The sequence below is a fragment of the Ambystoma mexicanum genome, chromosome 2p, assembly GCF_040938575.1.
Source record: "Ambystoma mexicanum isolate Mex_15411 chromosome 2p, UKY_AmexF1_1, whole genome shotgun sequence".
NCBI lineage: Eukaryota > Metazoa > Chordata > Amphibia > Caudata > Ambystomatidae > Ambystoma > Ambystoma mexicanum.
The window spans coordinates 1,281,882,010-1,281,905,662 of NC_090923.1; the positions used below are offsets into that span (position 1 = coordinate 1,281,882,010).

A 23,653-nucleotide genomic window follows, 5' to 3' on the forward strand; every position below is an offset into this window, starting at 1 on the left:
ATGCTTTTACGGTAAGTAATGCATTGTCATATATGTGCATGTATGTTTTGTTAAAAAGGTTATTCGTTATTTTGTTTCTTCCGTAAACATCACTATATACCATAAGCACCTTACAAATGCCCAATACAATTAAATTAATGAGAGGTTTTGAAAGCTGCTAGGAAAATGCCTGATGGAGAAAAATGAATTATTGATCTAGCAATGCTGCCTGCGCACGTGGAGGAGAGGATTATATTTTTAGGCGCGAAGGGGTCCGGGGTTTCCAGGGGATCCTGAGGGATAGTCACTTGAGTAGCTTCAGGAATTCTGGATGGGCGATGGAGGAGAAGGAGCGGAAGAGGGGCGGCATGGGGGTCGGAGGGACAAGAGGGGTGGCTGTGGGTGTTGCTAATCTAGTGTTGATGGTGAGGTTTCTTTTGATGGCAATGTTATAAGGCAAATGGGGGCTTTAAATTCCATGATGATCTTGTAGAGTTCTCTGCTGGGGTTGAGGGCGTTGGAGATTCAGGAACCATAGAAAGAACTTTTGGCTTTGCTTACTTCAGCCCTGTGGGGCCTGATATGCCTGGATAGGTTGGCTTCCTTAAGGAGGGATGGATCAGCCTGCCATTTATGTTCCAGGTGGTGGTTGAGGGATATGGGGGAGGGTGTGAACCATTTTGTATAAGGGCCTGCTCTCTGGGAGGCGATCTGAAAGGGGTGAGTGTGTTTCATAGCTATCGGTCGAAGAGGTCGATGGATTGTATTCCACCTAAGGGTGGAGAGCCGAGAGTTAGCTAGGTCTGGGGAAATGGGGGTTTTGGGAGAGCGAGAGGGTCAAAGTAAAAGTTGCGGGGAGGGAGGCGATGGGGGGTAGTAAGAGCGAAGATGACTGAGTGATCTGTCCATACTAGGGTGAGGGTGGAGGGTGGGGAGATCAAATCTTTGGAGCTGAATACAGCGTCAAGCATGTATCCTGCTATGTGGGTGGGAATCTATACAAGTTGGGTCATGTTGAGGGCTTCCAAGTTGACGGGTCATGGGGTTTGAGGGGGTGTCAAACCAGATGTTGAGGTCTCCTAGCAGAGTAATCGAAGGGTGTGAAATCCGGATGGCTGCTAGGGAGCCTGCAAAGTTTCTCTTATAGTCTGTAAATGAGTAGGAAGCTATGGGTCATGGCGGGGTAAAGTTGGAATTTTACTAGCGGAGATTTGCAGTCAGCGTTGCAGGGTGAATTCTCAGTGTGTAGCACTGTGAGAGTTTGTGGAGAATGGCTATCACCCCTGCTCTGCTGGATCTATTGTGTACCATCAGGGAGTATCCAGATGGGATGTTTTCGGAAGAGAGAAAGTTGAATATAATGTGTTTGTTTCTTGTGACATACCTGGTGTTAGGGAGAATTCTGTGTTTAGGCTGAATTTCCTAACCTAGTGAGTCCCCCAGCAGCTTTGCTGGATTTCTGGGGTTTGTTTTTTATCTCCTGCCAAGAGTGAGACTCTTTTTCTCCCACTCTTGGACATGATTTATGGTGTTCCTTTGACTGTTAATGTGTTTTATGGGCTATGGGGTCCTTTACTATGTGTGCAGTGACACAGGGGTGTCATAGTGACACCCCACCATAGACTCCATACCCTGGGACTGACTATTGTCTCCCAGGGCATGTAAAGTCACCATTGGCTTTACTAGTCCCAAATTATGAACAGAAACCAGTACAAACCATCATATTGTGGACGTACTGGTCGGGGCAATTTGATTGCCACGGGGTCTGTTAGTCGAGGGGGCACGTCTCCGCCCCCCTTGATCGAGTTTTGGCTGGTGGCAGTGGATACTACTTTTTATATTCGACCTCGAATATATCCATATGGGATTTTCCCATTGTTCGAGGCTACCAACTTTAATCATTTAATTCTCATAGCCTCGAACATACCGCTGGTTTATTTATTTAATATTAATTCGCCGGTTGGTATTTTTTGCCAGGACTAGATTCTAATATGGCGTTTGTGTTCTCTTCTGTGACTCCATCCCAAGTCGAGCCCTTTGTTCCACTTTTGGCGGGCTTCTCCACAGAAGCCTCCAAAAGTGGTGCCACTCTGTCTGGGTACCACAGGGGGTGTGGGAGGGGGTTTAGGCACCCTGGACTTGGTAACTCAAGTTGCACGCTGGTGTGATTGGCCCAAGTGGTGAGCCGGCCGGCTCACCACTTAGCATGTTTGACAGCTAGGCTGAGTGAATGGAGGTGTGCTGCATAAAAGCAGGGCTTTGGGGACTGGAACTTTAGAAGTCGCCACAGGACCTGAGAATCCGACGAGGGGGAAGCTGAGCCGACCTGCTACGACGACACCACCAGTGGAGCCCTGCGGGACCGACTCACCACTTCCCGACGACCGAGATCTCCCTGCTGGAGACTCTTCTTCCCCTGACTGGTGGGCACAACCAGTTTACCTTTTCCTTGCATCCCAGGACGTCTTGTGGTCGAACTGCCCGTGCCAAGCACCCCAGCAACCGGATAGCCACTTACCACTGGACCGCGAACAAAAGGACCACTCCTTTTAACTGAGAACTCCGCGGCTGGTTTCTTCCCTGGCAGTGCAACGGACTCCTGTCTTCCTCCCCGACGAGATCCTCTCTTCCCCCGGATGAAGCACCGATTTGCATCCGCTGCCAGGAACAACTGCCCCCACTGGAGTTTTCTCACCACTTTAACGTACCGTGTCCACCAGGCCTCCCTTTCTAAAGATTGCTACAAGGTAATAATAATCCCTTAACCTTCTGGACTGGGCTGGCCGCCTTGACCATCTAACCGGTCCCTTTCTTTTGGTCCAACTCTTTCTGAACCTTTCCGAGACTTTTGTGCACTTTTTAACCGTGTGACCTTGGACACATTTCGTTCTGATCCTCTTAAAGTGGATCCGGCTTTCTGGACTCTAACTTCACGGTTTGACTCTGCCTTCCTCTCTTGCTGTGTTCTTGTGAAAGTGTTGGGATCTGTTTCAATTTATACTCTGCCTTTCTCTCCCTTTTAAAACGAATTATTAGAGTGCCATCTGCGTTAAGCGCTCACCGCTGTCTGAAAATAAGTGGGGCTTTACTGAAGACTTGTCTAATTCTTTTAAGGGAGTGTATATCTTTTAGTGACCGTGTTTTTGAACTGCTTAATATTAGTGCCTGTGTGTTTTATTAGATGTGATTTTAAATAAATAATTATCTCTTTTAGACCAAGCTCTGGTCAGCGTTTGCTTGTTCTACTGTGTTCCTTTTGACCTATTGTGAATACTCTGTATACTGCCTAACTCTTCTTGAGGGAAGTCTGACTGCTCAGCCACAGCTACCAAGTGAATCTCTGTGGTACAGACTGCTACCAAGTGGGTTTACTGCCAAACACCTGTAGTCTTAAATCTTTTGCAGTGGTCCCAGAGGGAACTGCACCGGTTTCTGCCTAACATCTGGCATTGATAAGAATGCATGAGAGGGGATGGGTGGAGCGGCAGTGCGCCTGAGCCGGATGACTAGGTGTGGGGGGAGAGCATGCTCGGGAGGTGAACTTCTAAGGGCGAGTTCAAGGGGGAGGACAATTGGACAGGCGCAGTGCAATGGGGAAGTGAAGGGGTAATACGTGGTGGGAAGAGGGAATGGCTAGGAAGGAGCATTTCTGGAGGTGCAGGGGCGAGATGTTGGGGTGAACTGGGGAAGAGTGCACAAGATGGTAGGGGTGTACTAGGAGTTCTGTGGAGGCAGAGCTTGGAGTGTTGCAAGGGGAGCGGATGGATGGAGTTCGGGGAGGACATCAGTGTAGAGGAGATCGGAGCAGCAAGGGTTCTAGGAGGCAGAATAGGGGATGTATGTTGGGGTGACAGATTACAGTGAGAGCTGCTTCTGGGTTTTGAGGTGTGATGGTGCCCGAGGTGTATGTTAGAGGGTAGGCGTGGCTGCTGAAAGAGGAGTCTTTGCTAAGGCTGCTCTTGGAGATGGGGAGGCTGGGTGAGGGAGGAGGTGGAAAGGGGGTTGGTGGGAGGTGGAGGGTTGGTGGAGAAGCATGGGTGTTTGTGAGAAGGGGGATTGAAGGGAATGAAGGGGTGGTTGGGGGGGGTGGAGCAGGGAGCATGGCAAGGCAGATTTCTTATGCGCCAAAGAGCACCTCTGGTCTTGAGCTGTGGCTAAGCATGATCACAGTATTAAATGCACGTAGAGTCAAAACAAGTGGCGTTTTACAGTGTATCTCGATTCAACACAATAGCATTATTGCATCCGAGCACCCCACCCGTACCACCTTACATGAGTGTCGCTGGAGGATATCCTTCCAGGCGTCCATGGGCAAACGAGACGAGTGCTGCCCTTTGCCTTGTGGCCCTTTGCCGTCTGCCTGGGCAAGGCTGCCTTGGGGTGTACTCCAAGATGTAGGGTCCGGTCATGTGACTGCCTTGCATGACTATTATGCACAGTTCTTGGCTGGCGGTGGGAGTGGGGAGGATGGGCTGGGGAGTAGAGCGAGTGAGAGCAACAGAAGAGCGAAGGTGATACATGGGACACCAAATAAAGTTCAAAGGCTTAGGTTTGGGCCAGTGGAACTCTCCAATGCGATCCACTCACAATAATGAGTTGGAGTGGGTGGTAGGAGCATGTGTCCTAGTTGCATGCGAGAGCATGTTTTGTACGTAGGTGCATATGTAGTGGGTGCGTGTGTTACAGTAACGCATATCATAGCAGAGTGTGTCAAAGGAGCATGTGTCGCAAGAATGTGTTATTACTGTGTTTTAAGAGTGTCGTAGGAGAATGTTGTACGTGCATGTGAGAGCATGAGTTGTATGTCCACAAGTGTGGTACGAGTATGTGTTGGAAAAGTCTCGCAGGACCATGTGTTGTAAGAACGTGTGTAGTAGGACCATGTGTAGTAGGACCATGTGTAGTAGGAGTGTCTGTTTATAGCAGCACATGTAGGTGCACAATTATAGGAGTGTAGACTGAGTGTCGTAAGAGTGTTCTAAGGGTGTGTGGAAGGAGCTTGTGGTAGGAACACTCTGTGTACATTTTGTATCAAAGTTGTACATTTATTCCATCACTTTAAAACTGACATCAAAGACAGCTGCAACTTGCCTTTGTGAGTTTTTAGCTATTGTGTAATTTAAAACTCATACACTGTCGATTTTCACAATTTTTCTCCAGTGCACCAATTAAGCAATAAGCCCTGAGCAGGGGAGGCGTTACGGCTTCAGGTAATGCCCCGTGGCCTATAGTTACTGACATTACCGGAAGCGGTAATGCCCCCACTGCTAGGGACTTATTGCTATTAGTGCTCTGGACTGTAAGACTGGGATACTATTAGTCTTTTTTTGGGATGTATATGGTTTGGCTGTGGCACAATTGTTCGCAGCAGAATTGACTGTGGTCAATCCGGCCGCAAGGCCAATTTTGCAGCGGCCAATTCCGGCCAAACTTAAACACCCATCCATCCCTACTTACCTTTTTGGCATCTGCTCATCTTCTGACCCTGCAACGTCGGATCCGTTCCTCCTACGCGGGTCGGATCTGACGCCGCAGGGTCCGCTTTTCTTTTCGTTTTCTTTTTTTTCTTGTTGACTGCCTCCAAACATCCAGAAGCGGAGGACACCCCTGCTGACCCGAAAGGCCATCACTACCAAACATCGGGAGCAGGGAACACCCCTGCAACCCCTGCTCCCCATGTTTGGTAGTGATTACCAAAATTGATAGTTTCCAAACGATCGAATGGTACTGGCCGAATTCGGCCAGATTTACCATACGGTTGATTGGAAATGATCAATTTGGGTGCTACCCTTTTATGCATTTGCGAAACGCTGCCGGCGTAAATGGAATAAAAAGAAACATAAATGCTTGCCATGGAAAGAAAAGAAGGGACTACACAAAGTCCCTGCTCCCTTTACATGGCGACCAGTCGCGGAAGGAATCCCAGGATGCGGCGGTGAGCAGAGCCTTTTCAGGCAGGTTGTCCCTCGTCTGGTACTAATTACGCGAGGGACTCGAATGGAACATCTTTTCCACTAGATAAATTAACTGGTGCGTGGGGGCGCTGCCTCAGCAGGACAGGCTCCCTTTTAACCCCACCCACCGGTGCCACACATCGGTCCCCTTTTCCGCGTCGACTGGAACAGACCTCTCCACCAGCGCTCCTGGGTGAGGCTTTGCCTTATAATTCCACGCGCTTCCCCAGCAATTTGTCTAACTTTTTTCTTTCTATTGCAGACTTGGGAACACACTCCACCGGTGCCCTAGCTCTGTCCTTGGTGCCCGTCGACCCCGTCGTGTGACGGTTCCTTTCTGACAGCAGATCCCCATGCACTCTTCAATGCCTTGGTGAGGACCACGGTTGAGACGGATGCTCCGTGTGACTACCTCACGACCATGTCACTCAAGCACCGGCTCGAGTATTGGAGGGAACTTTTCAACAGGACCCCTCGCAGAGCATCAAGGACTACGTCCGGAGGAAGAGACCGAAGACAGGTGCGCTATTCTCCAAGGCACCCTGCAGAGGCGACTCCTTCCCGGGGAAGCCCTCTGGCAGGAGGTGTCAGTCTGGCCTTAACACCGGCGCAAGGAGTACAGAAGGTCACAAAGCTACTAGCCTCTCAGCCGAGGGGTCCAAGGGCCCTCCGGGTCCTGCATCCGAGGGGCCTGAGAGCTCTACGACTCCCAGGACACATCCCAAGGGGCATCGCACTGATCCCGGGTCCCTCCCCAAGGGGGCGCCTTCACGTAGGGCCAGCACTACCAGCCGGGAGGCCGAGGGCTTACCGCCTACCAAGTGTACACAGGAGGTGCAGGGCGGGGCAGATCCGGTGCAGTCAAGCATGCAGGCCAAGCCCGGGAGCACGGTAGCTACAGGCCCACGTGATCAAGGTGTGGACAAAATGGTGGCTCGAGACAAGATGGCTGCCACTCCCGAACCTCAAATTCGGGAAGCCTCGCAGGTCGGCGCGGGCGCCTGTCTGCCCACCGAACAGCAAAGGAGAAGTGCGGCTCCTAGGACAGACTGGGCACCACTGACACCCATCATCTGGTGTAAGTTTTATCCTAACATCCCGTGGTCTGGGTACAATATCCCCATGTACGGACAGGGGCTAGACAGACAGCTGGCATATTCGACCCACCCCCCACCTTGCAAGACCACTCACAGCCAGCCTGTGAGGACAGGTTCTTTGACAAGTTCAGGTCACTCATGCGCTCCCCTCAGATGTGCACAATCCTCAGGGGCATTATTAAAGACAAGTTGCTACCGGCAGCCCCGGTGAAACCCACCTCATGGCTTCCCTGCAGGCTCCACCGCTGCAGCAGCCCAGCACAGAGGCTCCAGTAACTCTGGTGCGGTCCTACACCCCCACCACGGAGGCACCCCCAAAGCTTGCTGGTGGCAAGCACCCCCCACCCCTGGGGACTGTGGACCAGCAGGATACAGACAAGGAGGAGCAGGATACGCCCTTGTCAGCAAAAGCTTTTCATGTATATGTATTGCCGGCTTGTCAGAATGCCTAGGGATGCCCCAACCACAATAGGAACTCCCCGAGCATCAAGGGTGAGGCTCGGTCGGGGCATCCCCTGACAAAAAGATGTGGAAGCGTTGGCCAAAAAGGGCCGGCTCAAGCCCCCTCCACACAACCTGTCAACAAGAAGCTCAACGCTAGGTTCAGGCAAACTGAGGGGGACAGCATACTACTTTGTACGAACCCGCAGCCCCTGTCATCTGTAATTGCTGCTGCGTCTATGTATTTCAAACCCCAGGTTTCCTCTTCCAGTACCGCCACTACAGCCCTCCTCAGCAAGGAAGAGAAGACTCCTTGATCCATATGGCAAGAATGTCTAGTCAAACGCCGGCCTACACCTCAGGCAGGCCAATGCAGACTCTATCCTCACTGCGGCTAACCAGCGCTTGTGGAGGGGGGGATTAGACTTTCTGCCTGATATCCCCAAGGACAAGCAAGCCTCATTCAAGGCAGCTCTGGCAGAGGCGAAAATGGCAGCCCAAGATATGATGGAGGCCTCGTTGGGCCACATCGACATGGCTAATAGAGCGATCTGTCTGGCAACAGACATGAGGCGCACCGCCTGGTTGAAGGCCACTAGGTTCAACCAAGATGTCCAGGACAGAATCCTTTATCTTCCATTTGAGGAGGTGTGGGGGGGGGGGGATCTCTTCCATGCCTCAACCGATGAGGACCTTGACAAAAAGACTAGCTTCCAGACAGCAAAGTCTCTGGCCATACTTACTAAAAAAAAAAACACTAAACCATTAATTCATTCCCAGTCCCGCTCAGACAAGGGGTGCTCATTTGGTGGCTTCTGCAGGTTCCAGGACCGCACAGCCAGGCAGCAGGACGGGTCTTCCCGTCAACACCGGAGAAAGCACGACAGAACCGCTCATAAGGGGTTCTTCCAGTCCCCCTCCTCTGCAGCAGCCTCTGACCAGAAAAAACAATGATGTTCCGCGTCGTGGCCACAGCACCCCAGTCAGGGTCAGGCTGGCCCTGCACAGTTAATCTTGGCGGGTGAAAATTGCGGACGCCTGGGTCCTCTCGGTAGTGTCCTGGGTCTTCCGGCTACCTCTTCCCTCTCCTCCTTAGAGATCCCCTCCCCTTCCACAGATCAGCACACCATCATTCTTAGCAGAGATTTGCTCCCTTGTCAGGAGTGAAGCGGCCGAGCAGGCGCCCCCTCCCTCTCAACCCCTCTCCTTCCCAGCAGGGCCAGGTCTTTTACTCCTGCATCTTCGCTATCCAGAAGAACCAGGCGGGCCTGTGAGTGGTGTTGGCTCTATCGTCCCTGAATCTTTACCTACGCTTGCAGAAATTCAAGATGGTGACGCCAGCGCTTATTGCCGAGACAGTGTGTGGGGGAGACTGGACGTGTTCCCTGGACCTGAAGGACGCGTATCTCCACGTTCCCATTGTGCAGCCTCACCGGGCCTTCCTCAGGTTCTGGGTCATGGGTCTGCACTTCCAGTACAGAGTTCTGCCCTTTGGGCTAAATTAAGCTCTGAGAGGCTTCACAAGGCTCATGAATGCGGTGACACCTCTCCTCAGATTGGAGAGTTGCATGTCGTCCTGTACCTGGATGGGCTAGTCTGGGGTTCCTCTTCAGAACATGTCCGGTACTCAGCGGACAGACTCATCTCTACCCTATTCGAAATGGGTTTTTCGATAAACTACAATTAATCTACGCTCGCCACTACTCAGACGCTGGTGTTTCTGGGCCTGTTGTGGGGCACTCACCAGCAGAGGGTGTTCCCCACAGGGGATAAGATGACGGTGATCTGATCGGCAGTCTCCCATTTCTGCAGCAGATCATTCCCCACAGCCTTGTGGGATCGACACCTTCTGGGAGTGCTGCTAGCATGCCTCCTAGCAATCCCTTACACAAGGCTCCGCATGAGGAGGCTCCAGCTGCATTTTGTGGATTCCTGGGATCAGGAATTTTGGCCATCAGGGGGCTCCTATCTCCATTCCACACCACCTGGACCACAGATGGTGGCAACAGGAAGAGAATATTCTGGTGTGCAGACCCTTTCGTCCCCCATAGAGTACACCATTACCACGGATTCCTCATTAGACGGTGGGCGAGCCACCCTGGTGGTGCACTCTGTGCACGGTCTCTGGAACCAGAGAGACCGACAGATTCACATCAACTGGCTGGAGCTTATGGCTATACAGGTAACACTCTGGTCTTTTCAGCCGACCCTCAAGAGCAGGTCAGTGTGCATCCAGACAGACGACACAACCTGTACGTTCTATATCAAGAAACGGGGGCGCCAGAGCCCCACAGATGTGCGCGTTGTCTTTGGAGATCTGGGAATGGTCAGCCAGGGTGTGTGGCTCTCATCGGTCCACCTTTCTGGGGAGTCCAATCTGTAAGCGGACAGGCTCAGCTGCCTTGCCGCTGACTACAAATGGCAGCTGAATAGGAGAATCCTCCAGGAACTGTTCAGCAGATGGGGTCACCCAACGAAAGACCTGTTTGCGACAGCTCACAATCGTACCTGCTAGCAGTCACGTCCTTGTGAGAAAGGGGACGCAACTCTCTAGGAGGCGCGCTCCAGGTACCCCCGGACGGAATGTGGGCGTATGCATTCCCACCCACACCGCTAGTGCACAAGGTAGTGAGCAAGATCAGGAGCTCCAAGAACCTTGGTCATCCTTGTGGTGCCTTGTTGGCCGACGCGGCCCTGGTTCTCGGACCTACGGCAGATGTCACTTCAGCTGCAGATTCTACTTCCCCCCTCAGGAAGGGCCCTCCTAGTAGCACAGCAGGGAGGCACAGTGCTTCACCCCTCTCCAGAGAGGCTAGCCCTAGCAGCCTGGTTCATAAGCATCCATGACTGGTGATCAGCTTGGCAGAAACATAGGCCATGCCTTTGGCTTTTTGCAAGCACTACTGCTTGGATACCAGTGCCAAGGCTGATGCAGCATTTGGCAAAGTGGTGCTGTACAATCTGTTTGCCTAAGATGTCATGCTCTCCTCCCCAGGGCGTTAACATTTGTAATCGCCCATACAGGATGGAGGAAAGGGGACAGGACGGAGGAGTAATTAAGTGTTATTCACTGGAGTGACTAACGTACTTCTAGTCCATAGTTCCCTTTGCTCCAAACGTCCCACCATCCATCCCGATATAAGACCAGTGAGGTTGTTAGACTTTAACACAGCTGACACGTCAAAAGGGGACTGAGGTGTGGCACCGGTGGGCAGGGTTAAGGGAGCCTGAGCTCCAGAGGCCGCTCCCTCGCACGCCAGTAAATTTAAAGGGGAAATGTCTCTTTCTGGTGGAAAAGAGGTTCTGTTCCCATCCCTCGCGAGGACACCCATACAGGATGGAGGAAAGGGGACTATGGACTAGGAGTACGTTAGTCACTGAGGTGAGTAACTCTCCATTTCACCTTCCAAGATCCATAGGAGTGCATCTATTTTACTGCTGCATGTTTAAAACATTTCTATTTCGCTTACAGTAACAAATTGAAGGATTGAACTTATTTTATTTTGCAGGCCCCACGCTGGCAGTTAACATGGAAGTTTCAGAACATATTGGTAAGCGATTAATGCCTCTCTCCCCCTCTCCTAACCTCTCTCCCCTCACCCCTAATTGTACTTTTTTCCCCCCCTCTCTTCTCCCCCCCTCTCTTCTTCCCTGATTGTGATTCCTTTAGGTTGTGCCTCTTCTCTAAAGCTGCCTTTTCTGCTTAGTTTCACCTATGCTATGTTACTGCCACCCTCTGTTTCTTTCCTCAATCATGTTTTTCCTCCTGTCTATCTGCCCCAAATTCTACTTATTTTGTAGCTCAATCATGTTTTGCCATGCAGGTATCGAAATATAGGTCATTGTTTATATACATAAGTTTTATTTTTCTTCCAAGAAAGCCATCGCTCGTTTCTTATCTCGGGATATAAATAGGCAAATATGTGTTTGATCTCAACTTCACATGCTCCCACACCCCTGCTCCTGTGACTTTGATATTCAAAATCTTTCCTAATTTGTTGATCCTCTAATGCCCCTTTTTTCCACTACGGGACCGAATCATTATTTTGTGTTGCCACTTGTATTGTATTTGGTTATTTCTCCAGCATTGGATCTTTCATAGATTCAGATGCTTCAATATTCCCCGTCGTCAGGCACGGGAAATCCTCGGTGGATTCCCAGTCTGACGGGGAATATTCAAGCATCTGAATCTGATAGATATCAATGCTGGAGAAATACAGTTACAGGTAAGTAACTAAGACTCACTCTCGGTAGTGACTACCTTACTCCTAGTCCATAGTCCCCTTTCCTCCATACGCCGCCCGCCGTCCCCTCTATTAAGTATTCTCTATTATTGCTTAAATGCTCGCAGACCTGGCGATAGAGAAGGACTGAAGGGCGATGCGCGGGGCGGAGCTCAGGAAGACTGGTTATGGCCACATTTGGTACCCCGCGTAAAAAAAAAAATGACAAACATTTTCAATTTGGATGCTTTTTAACAAAAGTGCTCCGGTCCCGTCCCGAAGGATGGAATGTCCCACAAGGTATGGAGGAAAGGTGGACTATGGATTTAGGAGTAAGCTAATCACTACTGTAAGTAACTTTGTTATTAATGAGCATGGGAATCCATGACAGACCCCATGCTGGAGAAGGAACAAGTTGTTTACCTGTAAGTATTGTTCTCCATCATGGGTCTGGCATGGATTCACATGCGAACCCTCCCTCCTTACCCCTCTGCAGCTCTTCTTGGACATACTGCCACTTTACGTGCTTACCAAATCTGAAGATAGCTGCCAGAGTGGTGGCTTAGGGAGAGGACTGTCATTGCCTGGGGGCGGTATGACCCAGAGGACAGTGATTGGTTTAGAGTAGTAATACAGTTTGTAAGTTAAAGTGCAACCTTTTCTTTTACCGAGAATTCCCGGCCTGACGGGGAATATTCATGAGCATGTGAATCCATGCCAGACCCATGCTGGAGAACAATAGTTCTCCAGCATTGGATCTTTCATAGATTCAGATGCTTGAATATTCCCCGTCGTCAGACTGGGAATCCTCGGTGATAAAAATAATAAAAAAAATAAAAAACTTTCTAATATACACACATTGCTACATAGCCATGCATGTACATAGCCCATTATGGCCTATGAGCCATTCTATTGTGTAGTCCCTCCACCTCATTTCGGTCCTTTATAGCCCCATGCAATGAGGTGGCAGGGCTTAAGCTCCGCCCCCGGCAGCTATCCTCAGATTTTTCACCGCACTCTAACAGACATAGGGAATCCTCAAGCTCTCCGAGCTCTTCAATTCTTTTTCTACTTTTTGTGTGGTATACATTTTTTCAAATATATTCCACTTTGTTCCCTTGTTTTAGGGGCTTTGGTCTCAGGTGGTTTTTGAGACAAATAACTCTTGTTTTTGGCCCAAAATCATTGTGTAAACCTTCTCTTCAGAATGACTGCATCACAGGCTGTTAAGAATCCTTCCCTCTTCAGGGACTGCACGAGGTGCAAGAAGAAGTTAGTCTACATGAAAGACCCCCATGAACATTCCATTTACTGCTCGTATCCACATGACATTCAGAAATGCGATATTTGCGGGACTTTTTCCAACAAGACTCTTCAGGTCAGGCACAGAAGACTCCTTTTACATCTGGAAGCCAGGGATCAATCTTCGGACAAAGAGTCTGTCAGAACAGCTTCTGTCCACTCCAGCATACCATCTGAGAGGCAAACCTCGAAGAGAAGGTCCTCTTCAGTGGAAAGGAGTTCCTCTCCCATTGCCAAAAGTAAGAGGAAGCTGGAGTTAATACCCTTTCTACCTCCACTGGACTCCTCGAGCCAGAAAAAGTCACACTCATCAGCCAAATGTACCTCCAAAGGGAAGGAGGAGTTTGCAAAAAGCCAGGGGGGCATTCGTCGACGGGGCAACCGTCCATGAGTGATGGGAAAGATAAATGCCCATTGTCGGACAAACCGTAGACGAAACCCTCCTCGACGATTATTACACATCGTCGTCTACGGCAAGATCCTCGTCCTCGGATTTATGGTCCACAAAGCACTCGTCGACGGGGGAGCAACCATCCGAAACACATTAGTCGACGGAATTACTGTCGGCGGGACGCTCGTCGACGAAAGTACCATCGAACACGGAGGAATCTGAGCGTGAGGCGCCTTCCACTCACACCATGATGTCACCTGTCATTGAGGACTGTTTCCTTGAGGCTGCTGAAGCTGCTGAACCAATGGTAGCGCAAGTTTCTCCTTTGGGGGGACAAGGCAGAGCTTCCTGATGTAATTCTCCAGGAGGAATTTTCAGATGCAGAAGTGGTGGAAGAGAGACCTTGTCCTTCCCCTAAGCAACACAGTCCCCCTTGGCAGCCCTTTACGGAAGAGGCCGACTATCCTCATGACCCGATACAGAGGATCATGGGTGAGTTCTACAGGCGTCAAAGGGAGAAGAGCATGCCGCCTGATCCCTTAGAACCAGAACCCTGTCGGGGAGACACATTTCCAACTCCAGGCACATCAAGAAGTTCACATCATAGGAGTAGACCTCAGAAGAGGGCACAATCACATGAGCCTCCTCGAAGGTCTAGGAGCAGGACTCGCAGTGCTTCACCGACGTGGGTCCCATCGCCACCATCATCGCATAGACCTCGATCTCCGGATAGGGATCCCACAATGGTGTCGTCCTCTGTTTGTCTCGGATTGGCAGGAGGATCCTTTTAGAGAATTCTCTGACCCAGAAGAAAGCCAATTTACACAGGAGCCTGATGCAGCCAGTGAGTGGGACGAGTACATCGTCGAGAAGCCCAGGAGAAGAGATTCCCCAGGAGATGCTTCACCTCCGGATGATCTGTTTTTTTTCCACACCATAATAGGTAAGGCTACAGAATTGTTCAAAATTCAGGTTACATCAGAGGAAAAGAAATCAGTGCTTTATGAGCACAGGGACAAACGCCGGAGGACGATTACCACCATTCCTCTCCTTGACACCATCTGGGAGTCCGGATCCAAGATCTGATCTACGCCCTTGTCTACCCCGGCTCTGGTGTCCAGACCAGAGAAGAAATATAAGGCGCCCGACTCTGCGCCGCTTTGCTTGAGAGGTCATACAAAACCGGACTATTATCACAGTTGTGGCTAGGAAGAAGCTTGCCAATCCCTCTTCGCCGCTGTCGGCACCACCGGACAAGGACGGGTGTAAGCTAGAAGCCATGGGCAGGAAGGTATTGTCTTCGGCGTCACTTAACATCAGAGCTGGTAATGCGATGGCCATGACTGCGAGATATGCTCGTGAGCTTTGGCTACGCATGTCCAAATTGGCTAAGCAGTTACCACCAGAGCTTCAGGAAGAGGATAGATCGATAATCGTTGATGGTGAAGCAACCTCTGATCATATGATCGACGCAGCGGTTGATGTGGCTGTATCAGGTTTCAGACAGATGGCCCATGGCACAGTACTCAGAAAGCAGGCCTGGATGAAGGCTACTAATTTCAGGCCTGAAGTCCAAGCGCAGATATTGGACATGTCCTTTGATGGGCGAGCTCTTCGGGAAGAAAATAGACGACCACTTGAAGGGAATGAAATCTGACACGGACACGGCCCGAGCCGACAATGATAAGGACGATCTGTCTTTTCGCCCCTTTAGGGGCTCATCTTCTAAATACAGAGGGTACGGCCGCTGCTCTTATGGTCAGAAGGCGCAAGGTAGCAGAACAAGTATCAATCCTCCAACAGATACTCCGTTAGAGACAGGCGTGGCTCCACCTAGGGGTAGTCCCAAGGCAAACAAAACTGACTATCCGATTCCGTCCCCTCAAAGTCACACCCCGGTGGGGGGGAAGGGTAAGCCAGTTCTTCCAACACTGGTAGTCAATTACATCAGACAAATGGGTGTTGCAGGTGATCAGAGAGGGTCACACCTTAGAATTTCTAGACCAACCTCCTTCCCTGCCTCCATCTTCGCTCAGGGTGCACATGGTAAAACAGGTCATGTCCGAAGTTCAAAAACTGCTCCAGAAAGCAGCGGTAGAGCCGGTGCTGTACCCCAAGAGGGGAAAGGGGTTCTACTCCCGATTCTTCCTCATCAGAAACGGTCAATGGAGACCCATCTTGGACCTGAGGGCGCTCAAAAAATATTTCAAACGCATAACATTCAAGATGGTAGCATTGCAAGGAGTGCTCCCTTGGTTAAACAAGAACGACTTCTTGGCAACTTTAGACTTGGAGGACGCTTATTTCCATATACCAATCCATCCAGCTCACAGACAGTTCCTTAGGTTCATGGTGGGAGAGCTCCATTTTCAGTTCCGAGTGCTCCCGTTCGGGCTAAAATCAGCACCTAGAGTTTTCACAAAATTCTTGGCACCAGTAGCGGCAAAGCTTAGGAGGACAGGAACGGAAGTCTTCCCATACTTGGACGACTGGTTGATAAAAGCATGTTCCGCCGTAAGGGCTCGCTCAACAGTTTTAAGGACGATCAACCTCCTAAAAGGGTTAGGTTGCTCCATAAACAACAAGAAGTCCTGCCCCATTCCCAGGAGGACAGCTCTCTTCCCGGGCGCTGAGTTCGATACCAGCATTCACAGGGTGAGACCATCGGCAGAAAGGGTAGCAACGATTCTACACTCAACCTTGTGCTTCCTGGAGAAATAGACAACATTGGTACGTTCGTACAAATCCCATCTGGGCACGATGTCCTAGTGCATATTCCTCATACCAAATTGCAGGCTTCACATGAGACAAGTTCAGGAGGCCCTGGACCACCAATGGAAACCAGCTCTCGGATGTTGGGAGGATGTCGTCCAGATTCCACCGACGTTACACAAGGCTCTTCGATGGTGGAATGTTCCACGGAATCTTCAAGAGATGCCGTTTCAAGCACCGACATCGACCCTTCTGCTGAGGACTGACGCTTCACTATCAGGCTGGGGCGCTCACCTTGTGGACCTTCAAACCAAGGGCACTTGGTAGGCGCAAGAGTCCCAACTCCACATCAATGTGTTAGAGCTCAGGGCCATAAGGTGGGCACTGAAGGCTTTCCTGCCGGTGGTAGCTGAACAGGTACTTACAGTCTAGACAGACAACACAACCTCCAAGCATTACACAAAAAAGAAGGGAGGCACGAGGTCCGAGATCCTGTCGCAAGAAGCCCAAAAGCTATGGGCACGGGCCTTGCACCACGGGGTGCAGATCAAAGCAGAGCATCTTCCGGGAGTGGACAATGTCCTAGCGGACAAGCTAAGCAGAGAATACACGTCATCTCGCGAGTGGGAGCTGGACGAAAAGGAAATCCAACTGATTTTTGCCTTGTGGGGCCATCCGCAGATCGACCTCTTTGCCACCAAGGACAACAAGAAGTGCCGAAGGTTTGCCTCGAGGTACCCGGAGTATCAATCACTGGGAGATGCGTTCTCAGTGGTCTGGACAGGAAGGTTCCTCTCCGCCTTTCCCCCCATTGCGAGGGTACTGCGCAGACTGAAGGAACAGAATTGTTCAATGATCCTCATTGCGCTGGATTGGGTGCAACAAGTCTGGTACTCTACTCTGAAGCATCTAACCCAGCGGCCCCCGATTCGCCTCAAGGCACATCAATATCTGTTACATCTGTTGACGCAACAGAACCGCAAGGTCCTCCACCACGACCCGAGGAGCTCATCTCTCAAGGCATGGTTCCTGAGCAGCGTAAACTGATGAATCTTAAGCTAACATCAGAATGTTGGGATATCATCAGGGCCGCGAGGGCCCCGTCAACACGAGTCACCTACACCAGGAAGTGGACTCGCTTTTCCAAGTGGTGCAAGAGATCTGCCCTCGATCCTCTCACTGTTTCGATTGACCAAGTTCTACCCTACTTATTGTACCTAGCTAAGACGGGGCTTTCATTGTCCTCCAAGGTCCATCTGTCAGCCATAACGGCGTACACAACTCCGGAGATGCAATCCTTGCTCTCTTTGCCGGCGGTTAAAGTCTTTCTGAAAGGGCTGATGCGTACTTATGCTCCTATGCCCACGCTAGTCCCGAACTGGAACCTGTATACTGTCTTGACAGCCCTCTTGGAACCTCCCTTCGAACCCATACACAGATGCGACGTAAAGTTCTTGTCTTGGAAAACTGCCTTTTTGATAGCCATCACATCAGCCAGAAGGATCAGTGAGTTGCAAGCTTTATCGTCTGAGCCTCCGTTTTACCTTATTCCAGAGTCATCTTAAGGCCACATCCTAAGTTCCTTCCCGAGGTACTGTTGGAAATGACACTCACTGAGCGCTTCGTTTTGCCACCCTTTTTCCAGAATCGCACTTCTGAAGCAGAAAGAGCATTTTACTCTCTGGACATTGCGAGAGTTTTGAAGTTTTAATTGCAGAGAACCAAGGAGTTCCGATCCTCAAACCGACTGTTCATTGCTTTCTCTGGCTGTACCAAGGGACAGCACATCTCTAAATAAAGTCTGGCACGCTGGGTTTCGTCCTGCATCACCCACTGCCATCAGATAAAAGGCGACCCTCTAATTAGACCACCATCAGCGCACTCCACCAGAGGGAGGGCACCGTCAACAGCATTACATGCAGGGGTGGCCTTGACGGACATATGCAGAGCAGCCACGTGGAGCAATCTGCACACGTTTGCTAAACACTACTGTCTGGCTGAAGATAACCAACAAAAACTGCATTTGGACGGGCAGTGCGCCACCATCTCCTTTTCCCACCTTTCCCGGAGTATGTAACCGTTGTGTTGCTGCATGTTAAAGGTTTGATCAGAAATATGTTTTCTGTATTTACGCATATCTGTATATGATGGTGGCATGTTTTAATTGCTTGGTATTCTATTCAAGCATCTGAATCTATGAAAGATACCAATGCTGGAGAAATACATTTACAGGTAAGTAACTAAAACCTACAAGTAAATAACTTTTTTTGTTTGCACGTTTTATTGTAACTTACAAAAACTGGTTCAAGACTTTATTTTTCATTTTGAACATATACGGAAGTTGACTTTGGACAATCCTAGGGAAGGTTTTTACCTAGGACAGGTGAAGGTCATCCATCCAAAATATTGGTTATCTGTTTACTGTTATGTTTTTTATGAATTACTTTGAATGTTTTGTTAAGTGTGAGGGCCAGTTTGTTTGTGTTAGGCGTTATTCCCTTAGCCTTTAGACTCGTTAGGGAATTCCCTGATAATGTAGGATTAGCAAGGATTTATTTGGAACTTTTTCATTAATAAAATATTTAATTTTGAGAAAAACGCAAGCAACACACCAAGTAAATCAGATTCATAAGTGGGTCAAGCTATATTAAAGCCCACCACCTTTATCAGTACACTGCTTGCTAGGCATTGCAAAGCACGTGGATTTAAAGAGATTCACAAGCCTTGGAAGAAAACTTTACCCGCCCAATAAGTCTTCCCGATGCTTATTGTTTAGCCACATGAACCCCCCTCTTCCACCTCCCCACATGGAAGCTGCAAACATTGCTGGCTTAGTTTTTATTTTGCTGCCATGCGTTGGCATCTTTTTTGGGGAAAAAAAGGTGTTTAATTGTCCTAACCATAACCTGTATTTATAACCATAACATGTTCCCCTCTGCTGTGCCATCCGTTACAGATATTGTACATATGGTCCCCAGATGTCAGGGGGGAGTGGGGTGGGGGATGAGGGGGGCGCGTGCATGGCAAGGCATTGCACGTTTGAAGGCTTTTTCCAAGTCCCATGGCTACCCACCTAAGTGCTACCACACGCAGCGTGTGCCTGGGCAGACCCACTCGTATACCCAAGGAGAACCACGTATTGCTCTGGTCCAATCTGCTCTCCATCGATGAGAGGGATCTTGAGAAGTACTTTGTCACAAAACCCAGCTATCTGTGGACATCCCCAGTCCAGGTGTAGAAAATTGGCGAGGCTGTCTGCACAACATGCTCATTCTTCCGGCCTTGTGGGTAGTAGCTTTGAATCTTGCCAGGGGTATAGTAAACTCGGTAGGCAAATTTGAACTGTATGAGTTTTAAGCTAGCGTTGAGGGGGAATTTTTAAATCTTGAACAGTATGCATTTGCAATCCTCCTCTGGGATGTCCTTACCCAGACTCTTCCTATCTCTGCTTTGGTCCCTCCCCATCCCATGGCAACTTGGATATTGGACAATTATATAGCTGGGACACCAATCGACCCTCCACTTGGTCCTGAAGAGCTGACTGTAACAAAGAAAACATTTGGGGTTGTGGAGGAAACGTGGGAAATTGTGCTTTGAAATAATTCCATAGCCTGAAATACATGAAAATGACGACAGAAAAAAACAAAATCCTTACCTTGAATAAATGCCCCTCCTCGATACCAGTTGCCCAACAGGGTGCATCTCCAAACCCGCCACATGTCTAGCTAGCCGGTATCAAAGGAGAATAAATCCTTTCCACATTCAGTTTATCGTCCTTTTTTGTGCCCGATGACACAGGTATCAGCAACAGTGCTAGTCAGACCCAGCCTAGGTTTACGAGGCCGCAATATGACCGTTCTCAGCAAATCCGGGGCTGCCTGGTCTCAACTTGCACATGTGGTCTGATAAAGCTTGTGGCATGCCAAAAGGACACTTGTGCTGATGCATCGGCATCTCATCAGAAAAACAATCTGAGGACATTGACCTGTGGAGCATCATGGGAAGACATGTAGGGCAGGGCTATTGTGGTAGTACTTTCCAGGTTGACACAGTTTGGTATGTAAAGAAAAAGTGGTGGTTTTAAATTTGGTTCTCAATCATTCTACAAACCGACTAACAGACAAACTTTGAATGAAGTACTTGCCTATATATGTTTTTTTTTAAATTTTGTTTGATTTGGTAGAAAATGACAACCTTTGAAATATCAAGACAGAAATGCACATTTGATTACATTCAAATGTCAACAATCAATACAATTATAATTACATTTAAATTCATCAAACAACATAGTAACAAAATGACATTGCCATACATGTTTTAAAACTGCCATTTAAAAAATACTCTAACAGTATATCTACATTTACATGTGCAAGATGAACAAAGTGCAAAGCCCATTAATTAAAGTACTTAATTTAAGAAAGTGAACACCACAACAAAACCTAAAAACAAAAAATGAATCCAAGTTACAATTTTAAATGTAACAAAAAATGTATCGCAGCTACATTTAATGAAATTTGTTATGCATTGAAAATCAAAATCCACATTTGATGGGCAGATACGATTTTAAAATCACCCAAAAAACGTATAAAACATTTTCCTCAAGGAAGCCAGACTATTTCACCCGACAAACAAATGTGTTCTAAAGTTTCAATTTTGGTAGGCACGCCACAAAATCTACATGGATTTAATTGACCCAAGTTTTTAAAATGAGAGGCTAAAAGTGCATTAGATTAAAACGCAATCTCATAAAGTAAGCACAATATTTCTGATCATGGAATTTCTGAAGATATATCTGCATTTGGTGAAGAGGTTTTATTCGAAAATGGCACTTTTAAAAACAGTTTGTACTGTTTGCATTCATCCTAGTTTGCAGCCCAGTCAAAGTGCCTTTATTTCTTTTGCACTGTCTGGATTAGAAATAAGTTTTTCTTCAATATCTGCTTGTTTCATTATAGTTATACAATGGGCTTTCCATGATTTGAACCATTTATTATATTTCTCTTCCAAGGTGTAGTAGGCAAGGGCTGGTACTAAAGTTAATGGATATGATTTATTCAGTAAGCACTTTTATAGAATGGAGAGAAAGTGAGAGAGATCGATCCCGAGATCCCAGTATAAATCTTCTGTTTGGCTGATATTCTTGTAATTTGGCTTGAGCATCATAGATGATCACAGGGAGAATTTCCCATATTTCCGATGCACTAATTACGCTTGAGATGTCATGCTTTCCATTTTGTACTTAGTTTCAATTTTATATGGAGTGCCATGTTTGTAACCATTGATGTTTTGCCCGGAAGTATCTGCATTCATGGATTATGTGCAATTTTTGTGTTCCTATTGACCATTCAAAGCTAATCTCTTTCCACTGTTGTGTGGAGACATTATAGGAATATTTGACGTATTGATCGATAGTTGGCTAAAGCATATTTTTCAAAAGCACATCATTTTCTCTGGAGGCCTATTGGCGTCTTGTCTAGCAAGTCAAGATCATCCGCATAAAGCAGCCACGAAACAGAAGTTTCACCTTCTTTAGGCGGAAATTATCGAATTGCCTACACATTAAGATCTTTAATACATTAAATAAGGCAGAAGCTCAAATGCATCCCTGTTTCAGGCCTTGATGTGTCTGGATGCGCTGGGATAAGAGGGCTTCTTGACTGGAATAAATGTATCTGAGTATAATCTAAGAATAAAAGAGAGACGACCAGCTTTGGATAATTTTTGCCATAATGGGTCTCTTGGGACAGAGTTAAAAAAGCATGTTTAAAGTAGTAATAAATTAACAGTTATCAAGCCTGGGGCAAATCCATATTGGTGAATGTCCACCTGGGATGTCTCCACTAGCCATTTGAGGAGCTCTTTCAATACTAGACTGGTTAAAATCTTCCCCGGAATATCAAAAAGGGCAATTGGCCGGCAGTTAGTTGGAATATTCAGATTTCCATTCTTGAATATGGGAATGATTACTTCTACAATGAGGGAATACAACCAGTCTGTATCAGTTTTTGAAATATTAATAACATGGAGGGGTAAGATTTCAACATAACATTAGATAATCCATCTGGTCCCGGAGCTCTTGATATACTTAATCTATTAATTTGCATAAAAACCTCCCCATGGTCCAAAACCAGGAGGTGAAAATCATTTTTACAGAGAATAGAAGTGTTCCTAGAGGCATTTGTCTTGACAAACGTGCATAACCCATGCTTGCTCACTGATCGCATTAAGTATTAAGGAGGTAGTAGAGATGTTTTTACCATCTTTAAGTAGCAACCAGATCAATGCACTTGATTTAGATGCTAGAGCCGCTAGCATTCGTTCTCCGTCTGCAGTTTATTTGCTTTGTGCTGTCTGACCCAATTCTTGTAAGAAGTTGGAATTTTAATTAGTGCAGAAGATTTATCAGGAAGATTATCTAGGATTATCATTGCTCTTCTCACCGTAGCCTTCATGTTTAGAATTTTTGGGTCATAGGGATGTCTATGTATAAAGTTAGGATGGAATATTCTTTGGGCTGTTGCTACAAAAAGATGAGTTTCAGTGTAAGGTACACTAGGTAAGAATCTGAACATTGGAGGGCAGTATGTATGTATGTATGTATGTATGTATGTATGAAGTTTGGGTACAGTCAATTTCACCCCATTTCTTCCACCCTGTAGTTCAAACTTCAAACGTGGTAAAAAACCTTGGATGTACATTGGACACAGACCTATCTCTCACCCAACAAACCACCTCCTTATCTAAAATCTGTTAATTCCACCTACGGTTTCTTAGGCGTATCTTCCCTTACTTATCTGCACCGCTTCTCGGCCATCAACTCCATCATCCTGTGCCACCTAGACTACGCCAACTGCCACTATCTAGGCGCTCCAACGTTTCAGCTAAGGAAACTCCAAAGAATACAAAAACGCGGCAGCACACATGCTCATTAACCTACTCCCCCAGAGAACACATCAGCACTACACTAAAAATCCTCCAGTGCTTCCGATTGGTCGGCACACTACCTTTTTTAAAGCCATGTGCATCACACACCGCACCATTCACGACACAGGTCCCGAATTCATTCAAGACAAAATCCTGCCCTACCAGCCCTCAAGGAATCTCAGCTCTCGCACAGCATATCGCCTAGTTATTCCACCTTACAACTCCTTCAGGCTGGCTGGATCCACATTCTCCGTCCAAGCACTGACTATCTGAAACTCCCTAACCCTACACATTTGCAGTACTGAAAATCCCCTGAAATTCAGAAAGGCCCTAAAAACCTGGCTCTTCCCAACATCCTCCTGAACTCCTCTCCCTCGCTAAACTACACTGATGAACCCAACATCCCTATACAACAATCACAACACAGATGCCGGCAGCGGCTCACCCTCACAAACCCACCGCCCCATGCACAACAAAACTCCTACCCGATAAATACAGCATGGAAACCAGCAGTATTTGCTCTGGCACACCACAATAAACATTACACCTCCCCCAACCACAGCACGGATTACATTGGCATTCTCATCAGCTCACCGTGACAAACTACCGCCCCATCACAGTAACACCCTA

General features: G+C 48.2%; 1 protein-coding gene across 1 annotated transcript in view; it reads left to right on the plus strand.

Annotated features, from left to right (window-relative positions):
* The window catches only part of GSPT1 (G1 to S phase transition 1), a 647,462-nt gene that overhangs the window by 62,371 nt on the left and 561,438 nt on the right, over positions 1-23,653 (plus strand). Inside the window, exon 3 of the mRNA XM_069645596.1 lies at positions 10,981-11,022. Within this exon, the coding sequence (XP_069501697.1) occupies positions 10,981-11,022 (42 nt within the window). The remainder of the gene's footprint in view (positions 1-10,980; positions 11,023-23,653) is intronic.